Genomic DNA, 19120 nt, shown 5'->3' with positions numbered 1-19120 from the left:
AATTTTAGGGGACCACTGGACAGTGCAACCTACGTGGCCAAAATTCAGAAGTTGCTGGCATCAATAGAAAAAGAGAAAGATTCTCTAAGCAAGATGAAAATCGAGTGGGAAAATTTATCAAACTATCTGACTGACATGGATAAGAAGCTGTTGGAAAGCCAGGTCAGGCAGCTTGAACAGAGGTGGGAACACGTAGAACAACTGGTTCGAAGGAAGTATTCCCAGCACGCGATGGAACACGAGGAGTTTACTTTTCTCATGAGTCAGATCCAAGGCCTGGCCCTTTCTCTGCAGCAGCAGCAGCAGCGTCTCCGGCTAAGGCTGGGCTCTCCGGAGGCACAGGACGGGACCCAGAGCCTGGTGGCCTTGGCCGCGGAGCTGCAGGCCGTCAAGCACAGGTTTTCTGTTGTAAAGGGGCAAGCGGAACTTCAGATGAAGAGGATTTGGGGAGAAAGAGAAAAGAAGATTCTGGAAGATGCACTAAATAATTTGCAGGAGCAACTGGAAGCCTCGGAGCCACTGAGCAGAGAGGTGGAACAGGAGCTCGGGAAGTGTGAAATAAGCAGCAGGGTGAAAGAGGCCACCTTATGGGTGAAGAATCTGTTGGGGGACCTTGTGCCCACCGTTTGCCTTCTCCCAGACGACATCCTCGCACAGATCAGAAAATGCCAAGCGGATCACGATGGCATTCTGGATGGGCAGCGGGCGCTGGGGTCCCTGGTGGAGGAGCTCCGAGAGAACGCTCCTGACCTGCCCGCCCGCGAGCGCGAGGAACTGCGTGACCTCCTGCAGGACTTACAAGATCAGTGCCAAATGCTAGTTTTAAAATCAACTCAGAGGTCGCAGCTGTTAGAACTGAAGCTGGAAGAAAGAAGCCAGTTTGTTGCAGAAATAGGGAAGGCCCAGCTCTCACTCCAAGCAAAGGAGACGTGGACAGCTCCCGGGGTGGAAGCCACCTCCACTGTGGCCGAGCTGGAGCAGCAGCGCGCGGCGCTGGCCGCTTCCCGGGAGGACCTGCAGGGCGTCGAGCGCGCGGTCTCGGCGCGGCTCCGGGAGCTCCCGGACGCCTGCAAGGAGCTGAGTGTGTTCGAAAGGTTGTTTCTGGATGACCAGTTGCAAAACCTGAAGACTAGAGCCAACAGAGCACAGAGACTCATCCAGAATAAATGTGATGAAGTGGATCGCAAGATAAAACTTTCCGGAGAAGTCCGCGAACGAACGTCGGCGCTTCAGAAGGAGCTGGACAGCATCCAGCAGGGTGAGCCGCCGGGAAGGCAGGACGCGAGCCAGGCCGGGCGGGAGGGGGCCCGCGGCCTTCGCCAGCGCCTCCGAGGTGCGCAGTCTGCCATCCGACAGGCGCTGGCGCTCAGAGAGGTGCTCGGCTCTCTGGGGCTCAGCTGGGATTGCTGCCAGCTTGACGTGTTCCAGTCCCAAGCGTCTGAAAAAGAAAAAGAACTTGAAGAAAAAATCAAGCAGTTGGACACATTTATGGCAGAGTATGGCAAATACCAAGCATCGCTGAATAAACTGAGGGCGATGGACTTGCGGATTAAGAAAAGGGCCGAAGCAATACTAAAACCTCCCAGTACTTCACCGGAAAGCCATCTGCTCAACGCTCAAATTTTGACTCAGAGAGTTGAGAAAGCCATGTGCCTATATCATGAGATAATAAAGAATTTAAATGAAAATGAGGCCTTTGATGACGCCTTCAAAGAGAAAGAAATGCTGCAAATCAAGCTGTACGCAGAAGAAAATGAAAAGTTACATAAGGTTCTCCAAAATATAGTACTGGAATCCCAACCAAAACAAATGGATAAAAAGAGTTTTCAGGACAAACTAGAAAATTCTTTACGTGTTTTGGACCAGGTAAAATCTAAGTTACAGCAGCCTTTACTTATAAATTTGAAAATCGAACATATTCAAAAAGAAATGGATAATTGCGAAGCTCTTCAAGAGCAAGTTCAGGCAGAAATGGGCAGCATTAAAGCCGTAACTGTTATTGAGAAGCAAAAAGAGGAGACCTCTTCTGAAGCTAGTGATGTGGAGACGAAATTACGTGGCATTGAAGAGCTTCACCTTCAGCTTAATGCAAGCATTGATGTGCGCGCAGTAAGTTTTTTTAAAAATCGGGTGGTTAATGCATCTATTTTTATTTCATGATTTTATGTTTTGCTCTAGTTAATATCTGCACTTCTCTAGAAGTTACAGATTTTACAGGAAAATCCCCCACAGGAAAATAGCCATTTAAACAAATTGATAAGAGCCAGTTAATAATCCCAACTCATTCTGCGTCTAAATGCAGTGCCTTATCATTTGGATAAGATGATTCTGACACCTTTATTTCTATATCCCTAATTACCTCTGTTGCTCAGAACAAAGTCTTTTTGTTTGTGTTCTAGAACTAATAGGGCATAGTGGGAGAAATGTGGTGTGGAGAAGAGAGCACAAAATAATAACAACATTTACTTAAAACTTACAATGTACTGAACATTTTACCTTTAATCATCACAGCAGCTCAGTGAAGTGGGTGCTATTATTAGCCCCATTTTAAAATCAGGAAATTGAAGTTCAGAAACATCAATTTTCTCAAGGCCTTGAAACAGTAACAGAACCAGGATTCAAACTGAGATCGGTCTGATGATTTCAGAGCACAGGTCATCAGATTAAGGCCCAGGGGCCAAATCTGCCCATGGCGCCTGGTTTTGTAAATCGAGTATTATTTGCACACAGCCCTGCCCCGTTCCTTTATGCGTTGTCTGTGGTTGCCTGTATGCTACAACCAGAGGACTGAGAATGGTAACGGTCGAGATGGCCTGCAAAGCCTCACATATTTAGTCCAACCCTTTATAGGAAAAGTAAAAAAAGCCCTAATATGCCCTTTAAATTGGTACTTAACAAATGCTGAGCAAATTGAGTACTTTTCTACTTAATTTTTTTGAGGTATAATTGATGTATAATATAATAGTTTCATGTTTACAACATATTAATTCTGTATTTGTACGTATTGTGACATGATCACCGCAGTAATTCTAGTTAACGTCTGTCATCATACTGAGTTATAAATTTTTTTTCTTGTGATGAGAATTTTTTGCATCTTCTCTCTTAGCAACTTCAGATATGCAATACAATATTATTAACTGTAGTTGCCTTGCTATACATTATATCCCCAAGACTGACTTCTTTCATAACTGGAAGTGTGTAGCTTTTGACCCCTGCTTTGTTCATTTCAGCCCCCCCGCCGACAACTGTAAATCTGTTCTCTCTACCCGTCACTACTTGATTTTAATACCGTTTCCAGAAACAATGTACATAAATCCCAAAAATCGTGTGATTAGAAGGGGACTGAAAGTTGACCTTTAAAGTTATTTATTGCAGCTCTTTGTCATTTCAGTGAGAAGACATTAAGTGATGTGCTCAGAACTAAAGTTAGTGGCATAACCATTAATTTAAAACCACAAGAGGCCTGGGGTGTTTTGTTTATTTTCTTTTTATCTTTATTTCACAAGCATTGATTAAGTATATTCCGTTGTTTAATTCATGTCTAACATCAGAGTTCTAGAGCAGGAACATATATCATTAGACATGATCCATGAGATTTACTTTTGAATTTAGATTATTGGAAACAATTTTTCTTTATGGAAACATTTAAAAATACTAGTCAAATTAAAGTATGAGATGCTCACTCTTATAAGACCCAGGGGTATATCATGAATACACCACAAAAATTCAAGAATGACAAAAATCCCAGAAGTTTTGACAGTTTTGTCACAGCATTTAATCTCCTTTTCACCAGAATGTCCTGAATGATGCTTATGAAAATATGACACGCTACAATGAAGCTGTCACCAGGGCAGTGGGGATCATCGCCGCCCTCGAAGCCATCGTCACATCCCATAGAGTAGATCTGGATAATCCGGGAGAATCACTGGAGATGCCTCGCTGGAAACAAGAGGAGCTGGAATCCACACTAGCAGACGTCCGGGACCTCACTGAGAAATTGGGGACCATATCCAGCCCTGAAGCCAAACTAGAACTTCAGCGTGCTTTACAGGAATTAGTTTCTAAGAGCTCAGCCCTGAGAGAGGCAGTCAAAGTAAAGGAAGCTGAAATAGAAAGGTAGGTACTTCTTTCTAAAGGTAGTGTGTTAAGAACATAAAATATAGGTTTCCTTACAATTAATCTGAAAACATTGGAAATAACTTAGAAAATATGGAAATGTTAAACACTAAATAAAACCATAACAAGTATTTTATTGTATTTATGTTATTTATTTAATATCAAGTACATACAACAGAATGTTTATAAAAGTCTGCATATGGTATATAGAATAGTGATAAAACTAACAGCCTCGTATCCGTGACTTTTGGATTCTTTTGTGAGCTCCTTTCCTGTCCTCTCAGAAGTAACAAATAATCTTTATCCTAAATATTTCATCATTTCCTTGCTCTTTAAAATATTTTTACTATGTGTTTGCATTCCGTTTTCCTGTACGTATAGACTTCTGTGACTTCAAACTCATCATTATGATCCTGAAGTTTATTCATGTTCTTATCTGTAGTAAAATTCAGTCACACAGCTATTGATAGACCTTTGGGTTGTTTCTAGCTTTTGGATTCACACATATTTCTACCAGAAACATATTTCATTTATTGACTCAAGAGAGAGAGGAAGGGAGAGGGAGAAAGAGAGAGAGAGAAGCATCGGTGTGAGAGTGAAACACGGATTGCTTGACTCCCACATACGCCCTTGACTGGGAATCGAACCTGTGACCTTTCGGTGCACAGGCAGATTGTCTAACCAACTGAGCCATACCGGCCAGGGCTACCAGGAAAAAAATTTTTAAAAAATATATCTGTATGGATTTTAGAGAGGAATGGAGAGGAGGAGAGAGAGAGGGGGAAATGTCAATGATGGGAGAGTTGTCATTGATCGGATGCCTCCTGCACTCCCCCAACTGGGGATCGAGCCTGCAACCCGGGCATGTGCCCCAACCGGGAATCCAACCGCGATCTCCTGGATCCTAGGTCAGTGCTCAGCCACTGAGCCATGCCTGGCCAGGCAGGGAAAATTTTAAATGCAGTAACTTCCCTTGAATATATAATTAGGATTGTGGTTGCAGGTTGCACACCTTAAATTTTTAATTCCATATGATTTTATTCGTTTTCTTTTTTTTAGTCAGACTAATAGCACATTAGTGTTACAGTTGTCCCATATTCTTGCCAACACTTGATGCTGTGGGATTTAATTTTTGCCACTCGGATGGGTGAGAAGTGATATTTTTATTGTGGTTTTAGTTCACATCTCTATTATTGCTAATGAATTTGAGCCTCTTTTTAAAAAATATTTGTTGGTTATTTATATTTCCTCTTCCGAGAAATATCTGGTCGAGTCTTTCTCCAATTTTTATTGGGTTGTCCATCTTTTTCTTGTTGACTTGTAAGGATTTATACTGTACTTTGGAGGTTGGTCCTTTGTGGTCATGTATGTGACAAGTGTCTTTACAGAAGGGGTCTCCGCTTAACTGCCCATCCTGGTGTGAGCGCCAGGCTTTATCTTCTGTCCCCAGCATTCCAGGAGAAGGTCAATAAAACTGAACTGCAGCAAGTGCCCTCGAAGTGAAAACGGCCCTGGAGCTTAGCTTATTTCTGTATATTTCTACTTTTACTTAGTTTGGAGCCTCTAAATATTTCTTAATTCCTTGCCAGTTTATTATTGTGTTTTGAGAATTAAAAAAATACTTGATACTGAATTTTTAATTGTTTTCAGTGGGAGGTTTAGGCTGTATCTATTTTGTATACATAGTTTTATTCATAGTGTTTTTTAATATTTCACAACATTACACTGTATTAAAAAATATGCCTTTTACTTTATAACATGAGCTCTTTTTCTTACTGTAACAAAAGCTCCATAAAAGTAATTAGAATTTCTATATAATATTTTATAAAATAGATTGTTGTAATTTACTCAGCTATCTTTTGTTACACATAGGATGTGTTTCAATTTTGCCATTTTAATTAATAGTCTAATAAGTAGAAAGATTTTACTGTGCAAAAGGTTTTATCAGTTTTAGGATTAATTCCTTATACTGTATTAGGATTAATTCCTTAAGATAAATTGCAAATGTCAAATTAATAATCAAAAGATATGAACATTTTAATGACTAAATGGTGTTTTCTACAAGAGCTGTACCAATTTACACCTCATTGGCAGTGCTGAAGAATGCAGTTTCTCAGTTTAGGTGTTTGAGAACAGTCTTACCTGCCTGTTAAAATTTTCATTAAAAGTCTTATGTAGGTCCCCATGAGAAGGTAGTTAATGAAAATTTGTTGAAATCCATTGAATAACAGAAAGAGAATTACATTGTTTTTTTATTAAGTGTTCAAATTTATCCTGGGAAGTTCAGACTTTATTGCACTAAATAAAATTTAATATCACTTTTTCTTTTCTAACTCACTAGGTGTCTCAAGAATTACAAATGCTATGGAAATCTTAAAGAGAAAATTGGCACTAACCTCAGCCAAATGGAAACAGCTCTTGGGCAGTCCATGTCCCCACTGCCAGTGTCTTACAAGGAAGCTTTACAGCGCTTGGAACAGAGCAAGGTAATAGTATTTGCAAATCTCCAGTAAGACTGGGTACAAAAAATGGCAGAATGCTGGTGGAGGCAGCAGGGAACATGGCTCTGTTGTGACCCACAGAAATCTTCAACCTGACTTGTACACTCAAGAAAATTCTTCCAACCACAGGCCTAGGGGGAAAATGAAGCAGTGGTTCCGAGACTTAGTTAATAGTTGGGTTCACAGGACAGTCCTCTCCCTCGTACGTACTGTCCTTATTAACCACTCTTTCTAAAGCTTTAACTTTTATATTATTTTGTTGGTCTTTGCTGGATCGATGACATAGAACTTAATGCAGCTATCATAAGTGCTAAATTCTTGTTACTTCTTGAACTCTATTCCTAAGCAATTCTAGTTTTTGCTTATTTTCGTCTGTTGGACTCTATGGTATTATGTTATTAGGATTTGGATGGGAACAATCTGAATCATCTGTGCTTAACACTCACCCCAAAACAAAACACAGAAACAAAAAACTGAACTAAAGCCTTGGTGGCTGATAGAGTAAGGACTGTGCAAATTGACTGCCTAGTAAACTGTGAAACTTACAGTATAATAACAAAGTGAGTATCTATGATTTTTACCTTTGAAAGCACATCCTTGGAAAAATTGGTTTATGGGTCATTATTTGTCCTCATAGTTTCAAACTCACGTGCAATACAATAATGCATAGGTAATTCTCATCTGTCTCAAAATGGCATTCAAAAGGACTAAAAAATAGGTCATGAAATACTTGTGGATGACGTAAAATCATTTGTTGTTCAAGACTTTTCAAAAGTTCATAACTTTCAGAAAAATTAATAGACATTATGTTCCTCCTGTCCCTTTTCTTTCCTAAGGCGTTGGTGTCAAATGTCCTGTCAACCAAAGAAGAGTTACTGAAGCTTCGACGGGTCCTCAGACACCTGAGGCCCGCATTCGCAGAGAAGGGTGACACAGGTGTGCTCAGAACCGCGTCGACTCTGTGGGAGAGATGGCTGAGCTTGCTGGAAGCCGCTAGAGAGTGGGAGTCATGGTGTGGCGAGCTGAAGCAGGAGTGGAAATTTGTCAGGGAAGGAGTAAGTGCTTCGTTTCCAATAGTCAAACCGTACAGTTTTCCTAACAAGCGTCTTTAAATTGTTTTATTACTTTCATTTTTTAAATGTACAATAGTTCCTCAACCTCTGTCATTTGTTTACATCACATATGTGATATAATCTCTAAGAAATTATTTAAAATTTTTTATAATGGAATATTTTTTGGTATCAGATAAGTCTTAGAAATAAGTGACTTGTTCATTCGAGCTTTAAAATCTTTATCGTGCAGACAGATTAAGCCCTCTTGAACATAACTGTCTCAACCTGGCGCTAAAGGTTAGAATTAGGTAGTATTCATAATAATCAACTACTTTGGAAATTAATTATAATTGTTAACTAAGGAAATTAACTGTAGTAAAGTATGGGCCTAAAAATGTCTGGTGTTCTTTCTGAAAACCATCTCAAAGAAGCCTCTATAGTATGTATCAATCACACACGTCAGTTTAACTATGGTTCAGGACTTATATATCACATATATCTAGAAAGAAAATTTAAAATAGTATAAAATTGCCCGGCTGGTGTGGCTCAGCGGTTGAGCATCAACCTAGTGGTCCAGGAGATCGTGGTTCGATTCCTGGTCAGGGCACATGCCCAAGTTTCAGGCTCGATCCCCAGCAGGGGGTGTGCAGGAGGCAGCTGATCAATGACTCTCTTATCATTGATGTTTCAACTCTCTCTCCCTCTTCCTCTCTCTGAAATCAATAAAGACATATTTAAATAAATAAATAAATAAAATAGTATAAAATTATCATAGGGTACTCTTTAATCTTTCCAAAGGACCAGGTATAAATGACGTACAAATCAGAACATTAAATGAAAATTCTTCTTTCTTATTCATGTCGCTGAAGCCTTGCATTGACTTCAGGAATTATTCCTATCTTATTGATGGGGAAACTGAGGCACTGAGAAATTTAAGCTGGCACAAGACCTCCCAGCTAGTGATTGAGCTATAAGCTCCTGCAGGCTGTAACTTTAGAATCCAACCAGGGCGCTGTGCTTCGTGAGCTTAGTAAATATTTCTTTTCTTTTTTTAAAAAATATATCTTTATTGATTTCAGAGAGAGGAAAGGAGAGGGAGAGAGAGAGAGAGAATCATCAATGATCAGTCATTGATCGGGCCCACAACCCGGGCATGTGCTCCGACCAGGAATTGAACCCCGATCACCTGGATCCTAGGTCAATGCTCAACCACTGAGCCACGCCCGGCCAAGCAGTAAATATTTCTTGAGTGACAGCTCTTATTCAAACCCAGGTCCAAGGCTAATCCTAAGCTTTCATTCTTTTTATTTTATTACATTATCTCTCTATCGATATAGAAAGATAATTGTTTGATTTAATTACTAACATCTGATTGTTCAGAAGAATCATTTTTTGCCTCAGTAATCATCATGTGCTAGAATAAAGCCATATAAATCTTTAAAGATAACGAGAGGTATAAAGCTGTCTTTCTCCCCTTGTACCAAATGTCCAAAAGGCCTTTCTGTATCAGTTCCTATTTCTGCTGGTAACAGGCTGTTTAGTCTCCTTCAGTGTGCTTACTTACCGTGCAACTATGGTTTCTTCTCCCTTTCTAGACTCTACTTTATAATTGACTGTGAACCTAAAAGTTTTATAACCAATTTTGTTAGGTTTATGTGTCCAAGGAAAATCATCCAGGGGCTGCAGAGCCTCTTGTAGGTAGAAGATTAGATGCGTAATCTTTGTGGCAACTATTTTCCTGATCTGGTCTGTAGTCACCCTTTTTGGTGTGAAGTTTGTTGAATTTCAACGAGTGCATAGTTGTATGACCACCTACAAAGTCAATATTTAGAGTATCTTCATCACTCCAGAAAGTTCCTTTGTGCCCCTTTGTAGACACCTCCTTCAATCACGTCCAGCCCGGGGCAACCATTAATCTGCAGGACCTAAGACAGGGGCTTGCAGGCAGGAGAGTGATCCTAGGGAACAGGAGTGGGAGACCAGGAGAACTGAAACAGGAAGGGTCAGAGCCTCAGATTCTTTACTCTTGTTGGGTCCTGGTTGCTGCAGTTGCCCGTTATCAGTAGGCACAGAAGCACCGAGGTGGATGCTTCATTAAGTCCCGGTGTATAGACATAGTTCTTTCAGCCCGGATGCATATTGGAAACCCTAGATGTACAATTACCTCTGTCAGTAGAGCAGTTCCTTCCTTTGCATGCTGGTTCTTTGGCAGGGGGCTGCAAAATGACCCCGTGGGACCTTTATTTCTGTTCCTGGTGGAAATATAGCTGCCTGCGCGAGAGCCTGGACTTCTGGTACAACTGAATTTAGGCTTGAGGGGCTGGAAAGCACAGGTACTGTAACTGGATCTCTGGGAGAGGAGCCAGTCTACACCTGCGCCATGGATTCTAGCGACTGGGACTCAACTGGATTGTATGGCCCAAGTGGCAGGGCTGCTTCTACCTCAGCCCAACCCCGGTGCAGTGCCTCTTTTCCTCCAGACCCACCCCCTCCCTCAGCATTGGCAGCGTCCTGATGAATGCATCTGAGCAATATTTCCAAGTGTAGCGTATACTTCCTCCCAAACCACAGACTCACCCAGCGTGGTGCCTCTGGACAACTTGATCTTTACCTCATGGAGGTTCCAGCATGCTCCAGACCATCGGGCCCCTGGGAACTTAATTGATGCTGGAATTCCTAAATTTTCATGGGTTTACTTCCTACCCCCTGGCACCCCCCAGGTCCTTGTTCATTTGAGTTAGTGCGATATCATAAACGTAGTTGACCGCTGTGGTGCTCGGTGACGTCAAGATCACAAAATGCCTGACTCAGCTGGAACACAGAGGAGGGTCGGCAGCGCTGGGGCAGGCGCGATCAATGGGTGGCGCAGCTGAGGCGAGAGCCAGAGGGTTTGAGGAGATGCAGGCGCGGGATCTGATTATCTAGGTCTTCCTTCTGAGTTGAGCTGAGAGAACTCGTTTCCGTGCATGTGATGGATTAGGTAATGCACTTCTGGGCCCTGCATATCACTGTCAGAAAATACTTGATTAGTGCAGTGACCCGGGCTGCTTTCCTGTTGGTGGAGGTGTCAGGGTAGTGAGGACACAGTGGACTTACCTTTTTGAGCATAGAGGGATCAGATGTGAAAGAAAAGCGAACCGTAGAAAAAGTATCCAGCAGTTAGTTGCCCAACCTCACACTCAGTGGGTGTAGTTTGGTGGGGCGCATTCTGCCTACCTTGTGGGCACCTCGGGAGAAACGACCGCTTTATGCAACTGAAATCTGACGGAGAAATTATTTATGAAAATACGCAACAGCGTTTCCTTCCTCCTACGACAGCAGCACTTCGTTTTAGTGTCACACCCGCGTGATCGGTAGCTAGGAACCGTGGCCTCCTGGTAGTGGAGGGGTAACATCCCAGCCGCAGAGACAGAGGGGCCGTGGCAGTGGGCGCGGGCGTCAGGAGCCCTTTGGAAACTAGCGTGCGGTTGCCAAGGCCCGTCTCCAGCCCTGACGTGCTAAGGCTGTATTGCGCTGATTTTAGTTCTCTCTCTGTTTGTTGAATTAGGTTGAACGAGAAGCGATCATTTTAGACAATCTTCAAGAGGAACTCCCCGAACTTTCCAAAACGCAGGAGGCGGCCAGCGCGGCCGAGCTGGCGGAGCTGCTGGACGGCCTGGGCCACTGCGAGGAGAACGCGCGGAGACAGCGGCTGCTGCTGGACCTGCTCCTCCGGCGCGCGCGCGGCGTCCAGGGGCCTCCGGGCGCCGCGGGCCCCGCGCCGGCCCTCCAGGAGATCACAGCCATGCAGGAGCGATGCCACAGGTGAGGCTTGGGGAAAACCGGGAGGGCGCGTGTCGGACAGCTCGGGCCTGAGACTTAGAAGATACTGAATTTCAGGGATGTAAAATATTCTGACAAACGATACGACCGAATTGAGTGGAGTCAACACAGACAGGTGCAGAAAGGGGTAGAAAAGATGAATAACGGGAATTAAGACGCGCAGGTTGTTCGTCTTGGTATGACTGAGGACGATTGCACTTCGCTTTGTTTTCCTGTTTGCTGTTTTTCTAACTTAGTACATATTTATGATAGGAAGTTGGGGAGCGTGGGACGTTACAAAGATGAATATGAAACCCACCGTTACTCTTACCGCTCGGCAACAACCGCTGCCAATCACTTCCTTCTCACCCTTTTTCTTTTTTTTTTTTACTATGACTATATTTTTAAACAAATTGCAAAGATGGCACTCCACTGTTTGTATCCTGCTGAATCATTTGTCAGCATATCATGTTTATTGGTCTATGCCATAAATGCTCCGAAACAGCTGTGTCAGTTTTCATCATGTGGATATGCCGTCATTTATTTATCAAGCCCCCTAATATAGAACCTTTAAATGATAGGTAGTTTCCTTTTACTTTTATAAAAACACTGCAGTGAATATTTTTTTAATGTCACAATCTCGGTCTGCATCTGTAATGAATTCATTGAGAAAGATGCTAAGAAGTCATTGAGTCAAAGGATACAGTAAATTTACAGCTAGAGATACTTCCCAAATAGCTCAGGAAGGATTTTACCCACTTAAACCCCTCTACTGATGCGGTGGTTACGTTCACAACAAATGGGGTCAGCGGAGGTAAAAAGGATAATGGGCTTGTCTGTCCCCCAGAACCTACCCGTGTCTCCAGTCTCACCTCTGTCACGTTCAGGTGAACGCAAGGATTACCTGAGAAAGGGTGGCAAGAGTTATGTAAAGTGAGAAAAGAGGCTATTTGGGGATTAAAGTTTTGAAGAGCTTTTTGATGGGGTGATAGAGTTTGATACATGATTGTATATGCAATATATAAATCATGGAGACTGGTACTTTTTTCTCAGGAAAAAAATCCTTTGTGAGCTATTGAGATACCTTGTTAATTGTTGAAATAAAACTATTTCACAGATGAGCATGACAGGAGCAATTTTATTTTCATGCTGTATTTTAGGCTATTTCAGAAAGCTCAAAAAAATAAGGAATTGATGCAGAATGAAATCCAAGAGAGACATTCTTTCACAAAAGAAATAATTACGTTGAAGAATTTATTTCAGAAGACCGCATCTTCTTTCCAAAATATGGAATCACAAGACTGCCCAGAAAAGGCAGAACAGTTTGAGGTAAGTCAGAAATGAACTTGTGACTGTGGCTGATACAGGTTTGCAGTCTTGAATCCAGCGTCCTTGGGACCAGTCCCTAGTAACTCAGGGACTAGAGTGGAGGGAACAGTCCAGGAGAGAGGAAAGCACATGCAAAGGCCCTGCGGCATGGTGTGGGCAGAGCCAGGGAAGAACATCAGTGTGGTTGGAGAGCAGAGAGCAGGGTTGAGACCAGGTTGGGAAGTAGGCCAGTCTGGACCAAGCAGCCCTTTTCTGACCACCTTTTAAGTTTGTTTGGTGAACAAGGGCCTTAGACCACTTGAGTAACATGTTAGACAACTCACATTAGTAGGATGTAATCTCGTACCTCTGATGGGGTGGAACTGTTTTTACTTACAACACTTCTGATAGCAAATGTGTGGGTTTCCCTGCTCCCTACCCCATACCCCAACCTATTCTCTAACTTCCTGTACACCAGCTGGGTGCCCTATAATTCAATTCAATTCTGACACTAAGTGTCAGACCCCACAGGTTAAGGGCTCAGTCCCACAAGGCTGCCCCCACTTCAGATGGCGAGTCCCAGGCCTCTGGTACTTCTGACTAACAGAATTCATCAGGGGTACCTGTGATCCCCCCCCGCCAGGTTCAGTAATTTATTAGAGTGGCTCACAGAACTCAGGGAAACACTTTACTATTACCAACTTATTGTAAAGGATTCAACTCAGGAACAGCCAAAGGGAAGAGATGCACAGGGCAAGGTACTGGGGGAGGGGTACAGAACCTCCCTGCCTCCGCTGGGTGGGCCACGCTCCCAGCACCTGGGCATGTTCACCTCCAGAGCTCTCCGGGCCTTGTAGTCCAGGGGTTTTTATGGAGGTTGCATTTCGTAGGCATGATTGGTTACATTGTTGTTTGTTGGTGATTAACTCAGCCTTCCTATTGGATGGGAGGTCGAGCAGAAATTTCATTCCAGCTGTTACCTAAGTAAAGGGGTTCATTCACCTGCATGCACCAAAGCCCAGACAGACACAAACAGGAGTCTGCCACAAAGAAAGTAAAGGTTAATTAGTTAAGGAAATGATGCAAAACCCGGAGTCACAGGTGAGCATTGCTCAAAGCCTGGATCCCTGATGCCTTCCAGGGGGTGGGTTATAGGGGGGAAATCATTAGTCATGGTGATTAAGGGAGTTACAGTCCTGTTTAGGGTCAAGTCTTATTGATTGGTCAGCACTAGGGTAGGGGTAGTTGATCTGTGCATCTGTCACTTCGTCTGGTTTCGCAAGGGTGTGCGTTCAGCTTTTCTGGACCTGGAGCTGAAACACAACTGAGGCCTAGATGTCATTTTTAGTTTGACTGAAACTCTGTCTCTGTGGTCAACAGACCCGAGGCTTTGTTCCTAAGATTATTTGATGCCACCGACCAGAACCTCAGTGCCCTGCAGGCTTAACGATTACAGGAATGCAAAGGAGAGGGAAGTGGGTGAGCCAGGGTGCTCCTAGGCTGGACAGGGCCGCTCTGAATCAAAAGGAGAGAAGGGGAAACGGTCAGACTGAAGAAATGAAGGTTCTGTGCGGGTCAAGTGGCTGGTTCCTCTGGCCACCAGCCCCCATCCTGAAGCTCTCTAGGGGCACCCCGAAAGTCCATCCCATTGCAGAAACTCAGGCTGTGGTTGAAAAATAAATAACAAAAGATGCTCCTCTCACCACATTTAGGAAATTTCAAGAGTTTTAGAAGCTTTGCCAGAAGCCAGTGATGAAAGATCAAATGTATATATTTATATATTATATCACAGTATCGTGGGGGCTGTGCACACGCCCCGGTGTCATTTGGGAACTCATTGTTTCAGGATGATCTCATATTCCGGTCCGGTGGTAACAGGCAAAAGTGACATTCGGAAATTCATTCAAAAGTCGCACACTGCTGTTAATCAGGGTTATGTGTTGAAAAAGGAAGCTTCCTCTCCGTCACAGACGCGGTCTTCTCGGGGAGCCGTCTGCGTGTGCTCTGAGTGGAGACCTGCACTAGCCCTAGGTCTGGATAAAGCAGGGCGGCCCCGTACCTCAGGCCCACCCCTGTCCGCCCGGCACTGTCCTTCCTTTAACTTTCCCTCTCTAGATGTGTTCTCCGTTGAGGATTGAGGAAAGGAAAACAGTGACACATCATGGAGTCATCCAAATCGGTCATTACGGTGACTCAGCCCATTAACACACATAATGCGGCCGAACAGCTACTCTGAAAACAAAACAAGCCCCAAAAGGCCACGGCAAAGTCAGAAAGTATTTTTCCACTTGGTCTTTGGGAAACTTTCCCAAACAAATGAGCTTCTCCTTTATCATTAGGGCAGCAGGACGAAGATCGGATTTTGTTTCTAGGCCACAACCAATGGACCGTTTGTCCAGGTTTCCTTTATCTCCTGAAACCCACATTCTTTGCGTGGAACTGGAACCCTCCTTTTTGAAAGAAGTGGAGCTCTGCTGGGCTGTCTAATTACATGAAAGCAGACACTTCTGCTTCAAGCATAAGGGCTTTTAGTGGCCTTGAGTCATTGTGATGATAATGTAGGAAGAAGCAGAAATGGCAACAAGTTAATAACAGACAAAAAAAACTTCTTTGAAACTTTTTGCTACTTGCAGTTTTAGATCAAGGCTGCCACTGAGATACAGTTAAATCCTAGAGGTACTTTAGAAGCAGGAGATGTTGTAATGTCTTCTTGGGACAATGGTTTGACACTGTGGAGAGAGATCAAGTTTAATTCTTACAAATTAGAAAGCATCATCTGACCAAAAGGAGTATCTCTCAGGCGTAATCAGCTTGTATCAACAGTGAGGTTTTGTCATGCAAAATGTGCTCATTTAAATCATAAGGACGAGCTGGAAAGCTGCTTTTATTTTTACAGTTAAATTCTTCCCCCATCCTATGAGTTTTGAAAAACTCTCTTGATGTTTTTAGGAGCTTCAAAGCATTTTTAAGAAAGGGAAGCTAACTTTTGAGAATATTATGGAAAAACTCCGAATCAAGTATTCTGAAATGTACACCATAGTTCCCGCAGAGATTGGAGCCCAGGTGGAAGAATGCAGAAAAGCTCTGGCAGACGTAGAGGAGAAGGTAATACTAATGTTTGTACTAGTGTTATTATTTATGGAGTTGAATGAATATAAAGAAGAAAATCTCATTTGATATTATATTTCCATTTGCCTTGCTTTCAGCTATAACTGTTCTGTTTTCATAGAGTTTGGTTAAATGATCATTTTGCGTATTGAATTCTGAGATGAAATTGCTCAAAACAAGGGTGATCTGTTTATTTTTAGTTGTCAAGATGCTTAGGTTTTCTTCTCTTGCATTTAAAAATATGGGTTATCTTTCACTTGACTTTTTTTTAATGGACAATTACTTTAAAATTATGGACATGAATAATACTTTGTTTTGGGGCATATTTCCTGTGTGCACTTTGAAACAGCAACCAAGGGCAGTAAGAATACAAATTTCACAAGTCAGTAGGAATAGCCCTTCACACACAGTGTCTTTCTAATGATGGCAGTAACACAATTCTCATAAATCATACCTGGGCACATCTTGATACCTGAAAGTCCAGGTTAGAAAAACAAGTGGGAAATGTTTCCTAGTCCAGACATAGGAGTTCCGCAAGGCAGTGTTACTGAATTGTGAAAAGGGCAGCCCGAATCCAGCAGAACAAAATTCTGCTCTGTGCAGCATCCACAGAAGTTTTGTATTGCTTTTGAAAGCCTAGAATACCTCTAACTTAGTAAATAAAATAGACACTAAGTGCACACAAAAAATAAGATTCCAAACTTAGTTAACTTCTACGCAGATTTCTTAGGAAAATCTAACCTATGTAAAAAGCGTGTAACTCCTAATGTGTATTTATAAGAATTCTTGTTGATTTAACAGGCAATTATATCTTGTTGATTTTACAGGTACTTTCCCAAAAATCACGTAGTACTGATTTTATTTTAAGAGAATTACTAAATGTTTTAAGAGAAAACTCAATTTGTTCTTGTGCATAGTTCATGTGAAAGTCCCTAACACAGTGAATTAATAATCAAAATTTGCCTTTTGAATTAAAGGTTGAAAATGTCAACTGTAGTTTATGTATTTGTAACAAACAGCAACTGTTTTTTACTGTGTGGTGTGTCTAAAGGATCCGGGCAACAGACACGGTGCCGTTCTGTACAATTCAGACAGAGGGTCCTTTTCCTAAGTCGCGGCCTCTCTCCCACTGCTCCTGTGGTGTACATTACTGCCCAGGGAATAACTACCCAGAATATCAGAAAACTCCACCTGTTGGTAATTCGTTACATAGCAATAAAAAGTTATATGGCAATAAAAAAAACCCAGTACAGGATTAAATTTTTTTTTCCCCCCCTAAAAATCTTGATTGTGGTATGGCCTGTGAGATAAAAACATTTTATAAAAGTATCAACACCTTGATGTTGTGAAAAGAGCCCGGACCCCGGAGTCTGGCAACTCAGGGCTTCCAGGGACAAGTTCAGACACTACCTTGATATGTGACCTTAATTTAAGCAAGTCATGTAGCCTGTGCTTAGTTTCTGCATCTGTGTACTGTTTTTGTTGGAATGTTCTAGTCTCAGTGGTTATACAGATACAGTGGTTTTTAAAAGAGGTAAAGGATTACACAAAAGCATAAAGTATTATTTAGTTATTGAGTAGCTGCTGGAAGGAAACGTTGTCAACACAGGCTAAAAAACCCCATGAACACAAATTAATTGGGTATTTGAAAAATGACATAGTGAACATTCATTATTATCTTTCCTAGTTTTCTTAAGAAAATCGTTCAGGTAAAAAATTACCCTGTCGGGCAGCTAGGTTTCTTATTGCTGTGAAAACACACTAAAAACATTCACACAGAGAAAACTAGGCTTTGTGCATCCCCAGGGTTATTTTATCCTCATGACTATTAAGGCGGGAATTACATTTTTTAAGTTGGCTTGAGAATAAGTTTGATTTTATTGAAAACAGTTCTGTACAGAGGATTTTCTCATAAAATGGAGAGACTGCATAATAAATAATTTATCTCTCAGGAATTTTTTCATATCATTTGCCCCATTGGGGTATGTTTCAAAGAGCCCACTCAGTAATTTTGCCCAGCGTAGCACGTATCTGTAAGTATATACTGTGGGTTACAGTCAACAGGCTTGTGTTTGTTGGTTTCTTCTCTTTCTTTAGGTTGGATTTAACAGATCGGGTCAGCTGCCATCTCCGAGTCTGATAATGTACCTTCTCATTAACACATTAGCCAGTATGATTTGGGATTTTTCCCGGAACTGTTAAAAGATTTTTTTTATAACTAAAAGCACATAACAGTGTGACTAACCCTTTTATCGTTTGAACCTGTGAATAGAATGCAGAAAACTTTTCTAACTAAACCAAATGTGTCTGTCTCCCATTGTAACAGATTAGCAATGAAGTCCTGAAAAGTTCACCATCATATGCAATGGGTAGAAAAATAGATGAAATTAACAATGGGCTTCACAATGTTGAAAAGATGTTGCAGCAGAAAAGCAAAAGTATCGAGAAAGCTCAAGAAATCCAAAAGGTAACATCCTCTGTTAACCTCCGTCAGCATTTGGTATTTCCCCCCTTCATCTGTCATCACAGGGTCATCACAGGGCGTGCTCTCTGGATCAACCTGAATTACAGAGACCCTAACCCAGATCCGCAGCCCCCTCCCCTCCTTACTGAGAGTGTCACTGCAGAAGTGGTGGAGAAGGTCACATTTAAGAATTGTTCTCAGTTTTTTCATGGTGGGAATATACCCAACCCCCCCGAGAGCCTATGATTGTGGACTGGCCTTTTCACAAGTAAAGGAGAGTAAGGATCTTATTTTGGTAAGACTGATATAAAAATCTTACAAATATGTAAATATAAATATATAAAACAAAGGCCAACATGTTTCTATGTTAGAGCATTTCTTAGAGTCTTTGGTTTTCTAAAATGCAATATTATCGGGGAATAAAATATGGAACATTTATGAAACTTATTTGATTAAAAAGCATTTCAATAGGATGTCAGCTGTAACTGAAAAATTTTAAAAATGCTCTGATAGGCAAATAAAAGTACAATAATAATAAAAGTATTTCAATAGGGTTTGAATAGTATTAGCAGCTTTTCTTTGGACTGCAAGGGGAAACAGGAAAATAGAAATTCCAATTTTATTTCTCTTATAAAATGTTTGAAGAAATAAGGTCTTAGGTAAAACTGTACATAAACATAATATTCCCCCTCTTAACTCCCAAGCAAACTCAACATATAGAGAGCATTCTTAAATATTTCTTTTTTTTTTAATGTATCTTTATTGATTTC

At 41.8% G+C, this 19120-nt stretch overlaps 1 protein-coding gene across 1 annotated transcript in view; it reads left to right on the top strand.

Annotated features, from left to right (window-relative positions):
* SYNE2 (spectrin repeat containing nuclear envelope protein 2) overlaps positions 1-19120 on the top strand; it is a 233480-nt gene that overhangs the window by 105861 nt on the left and 108499 nt on the right. The window contains exons 47-54 of the mRNA XM_087819973.1: positions 9-2109; positions 3794-4116; positions 6458-6602; positions 7454-7672; positions 11217-11473; positions 12631-12799; positions 15728-15883; positions 18213-18353. Of these exons, the coding sequence (XP_087676099.1) occupies positions 9-2109; positions 3794-4116; positions 6458-6602; positions 7454-7672; positions 11217-11473; positions 12631-12799; positions 15728-15883; positions 18213-18353 (3511 nt within the window). The remainder of the gene's footprint in view (positions 1-8; positions 2110-3793; positions 4117-6457; positions 6603-7453; positions 7673-11216; positions 11474-12630; positions 12800-15727; positions 15884-18212; positions 18354-19120) is intronic.

The sequence above is a fragment of the Miniopterus natalensis genome, chromosome 1, assembly GCF_054644295.1.
Source record: "Miniopterus natalensis isolate mMinNat1 chromosome 1, mMinNat1.hap1, whole genome shotgun sequence".
NCBI lineage: Eukaryota > Metazoa > Chordata > Mammalia > Chiroptera > Miniopteridae > Miniopterus > Miniopterus natalensis.
Note: the sequence above shows the minus strand (reverse complement) of the source record. Positions and strands in the feature narration are given on the sequence as shown.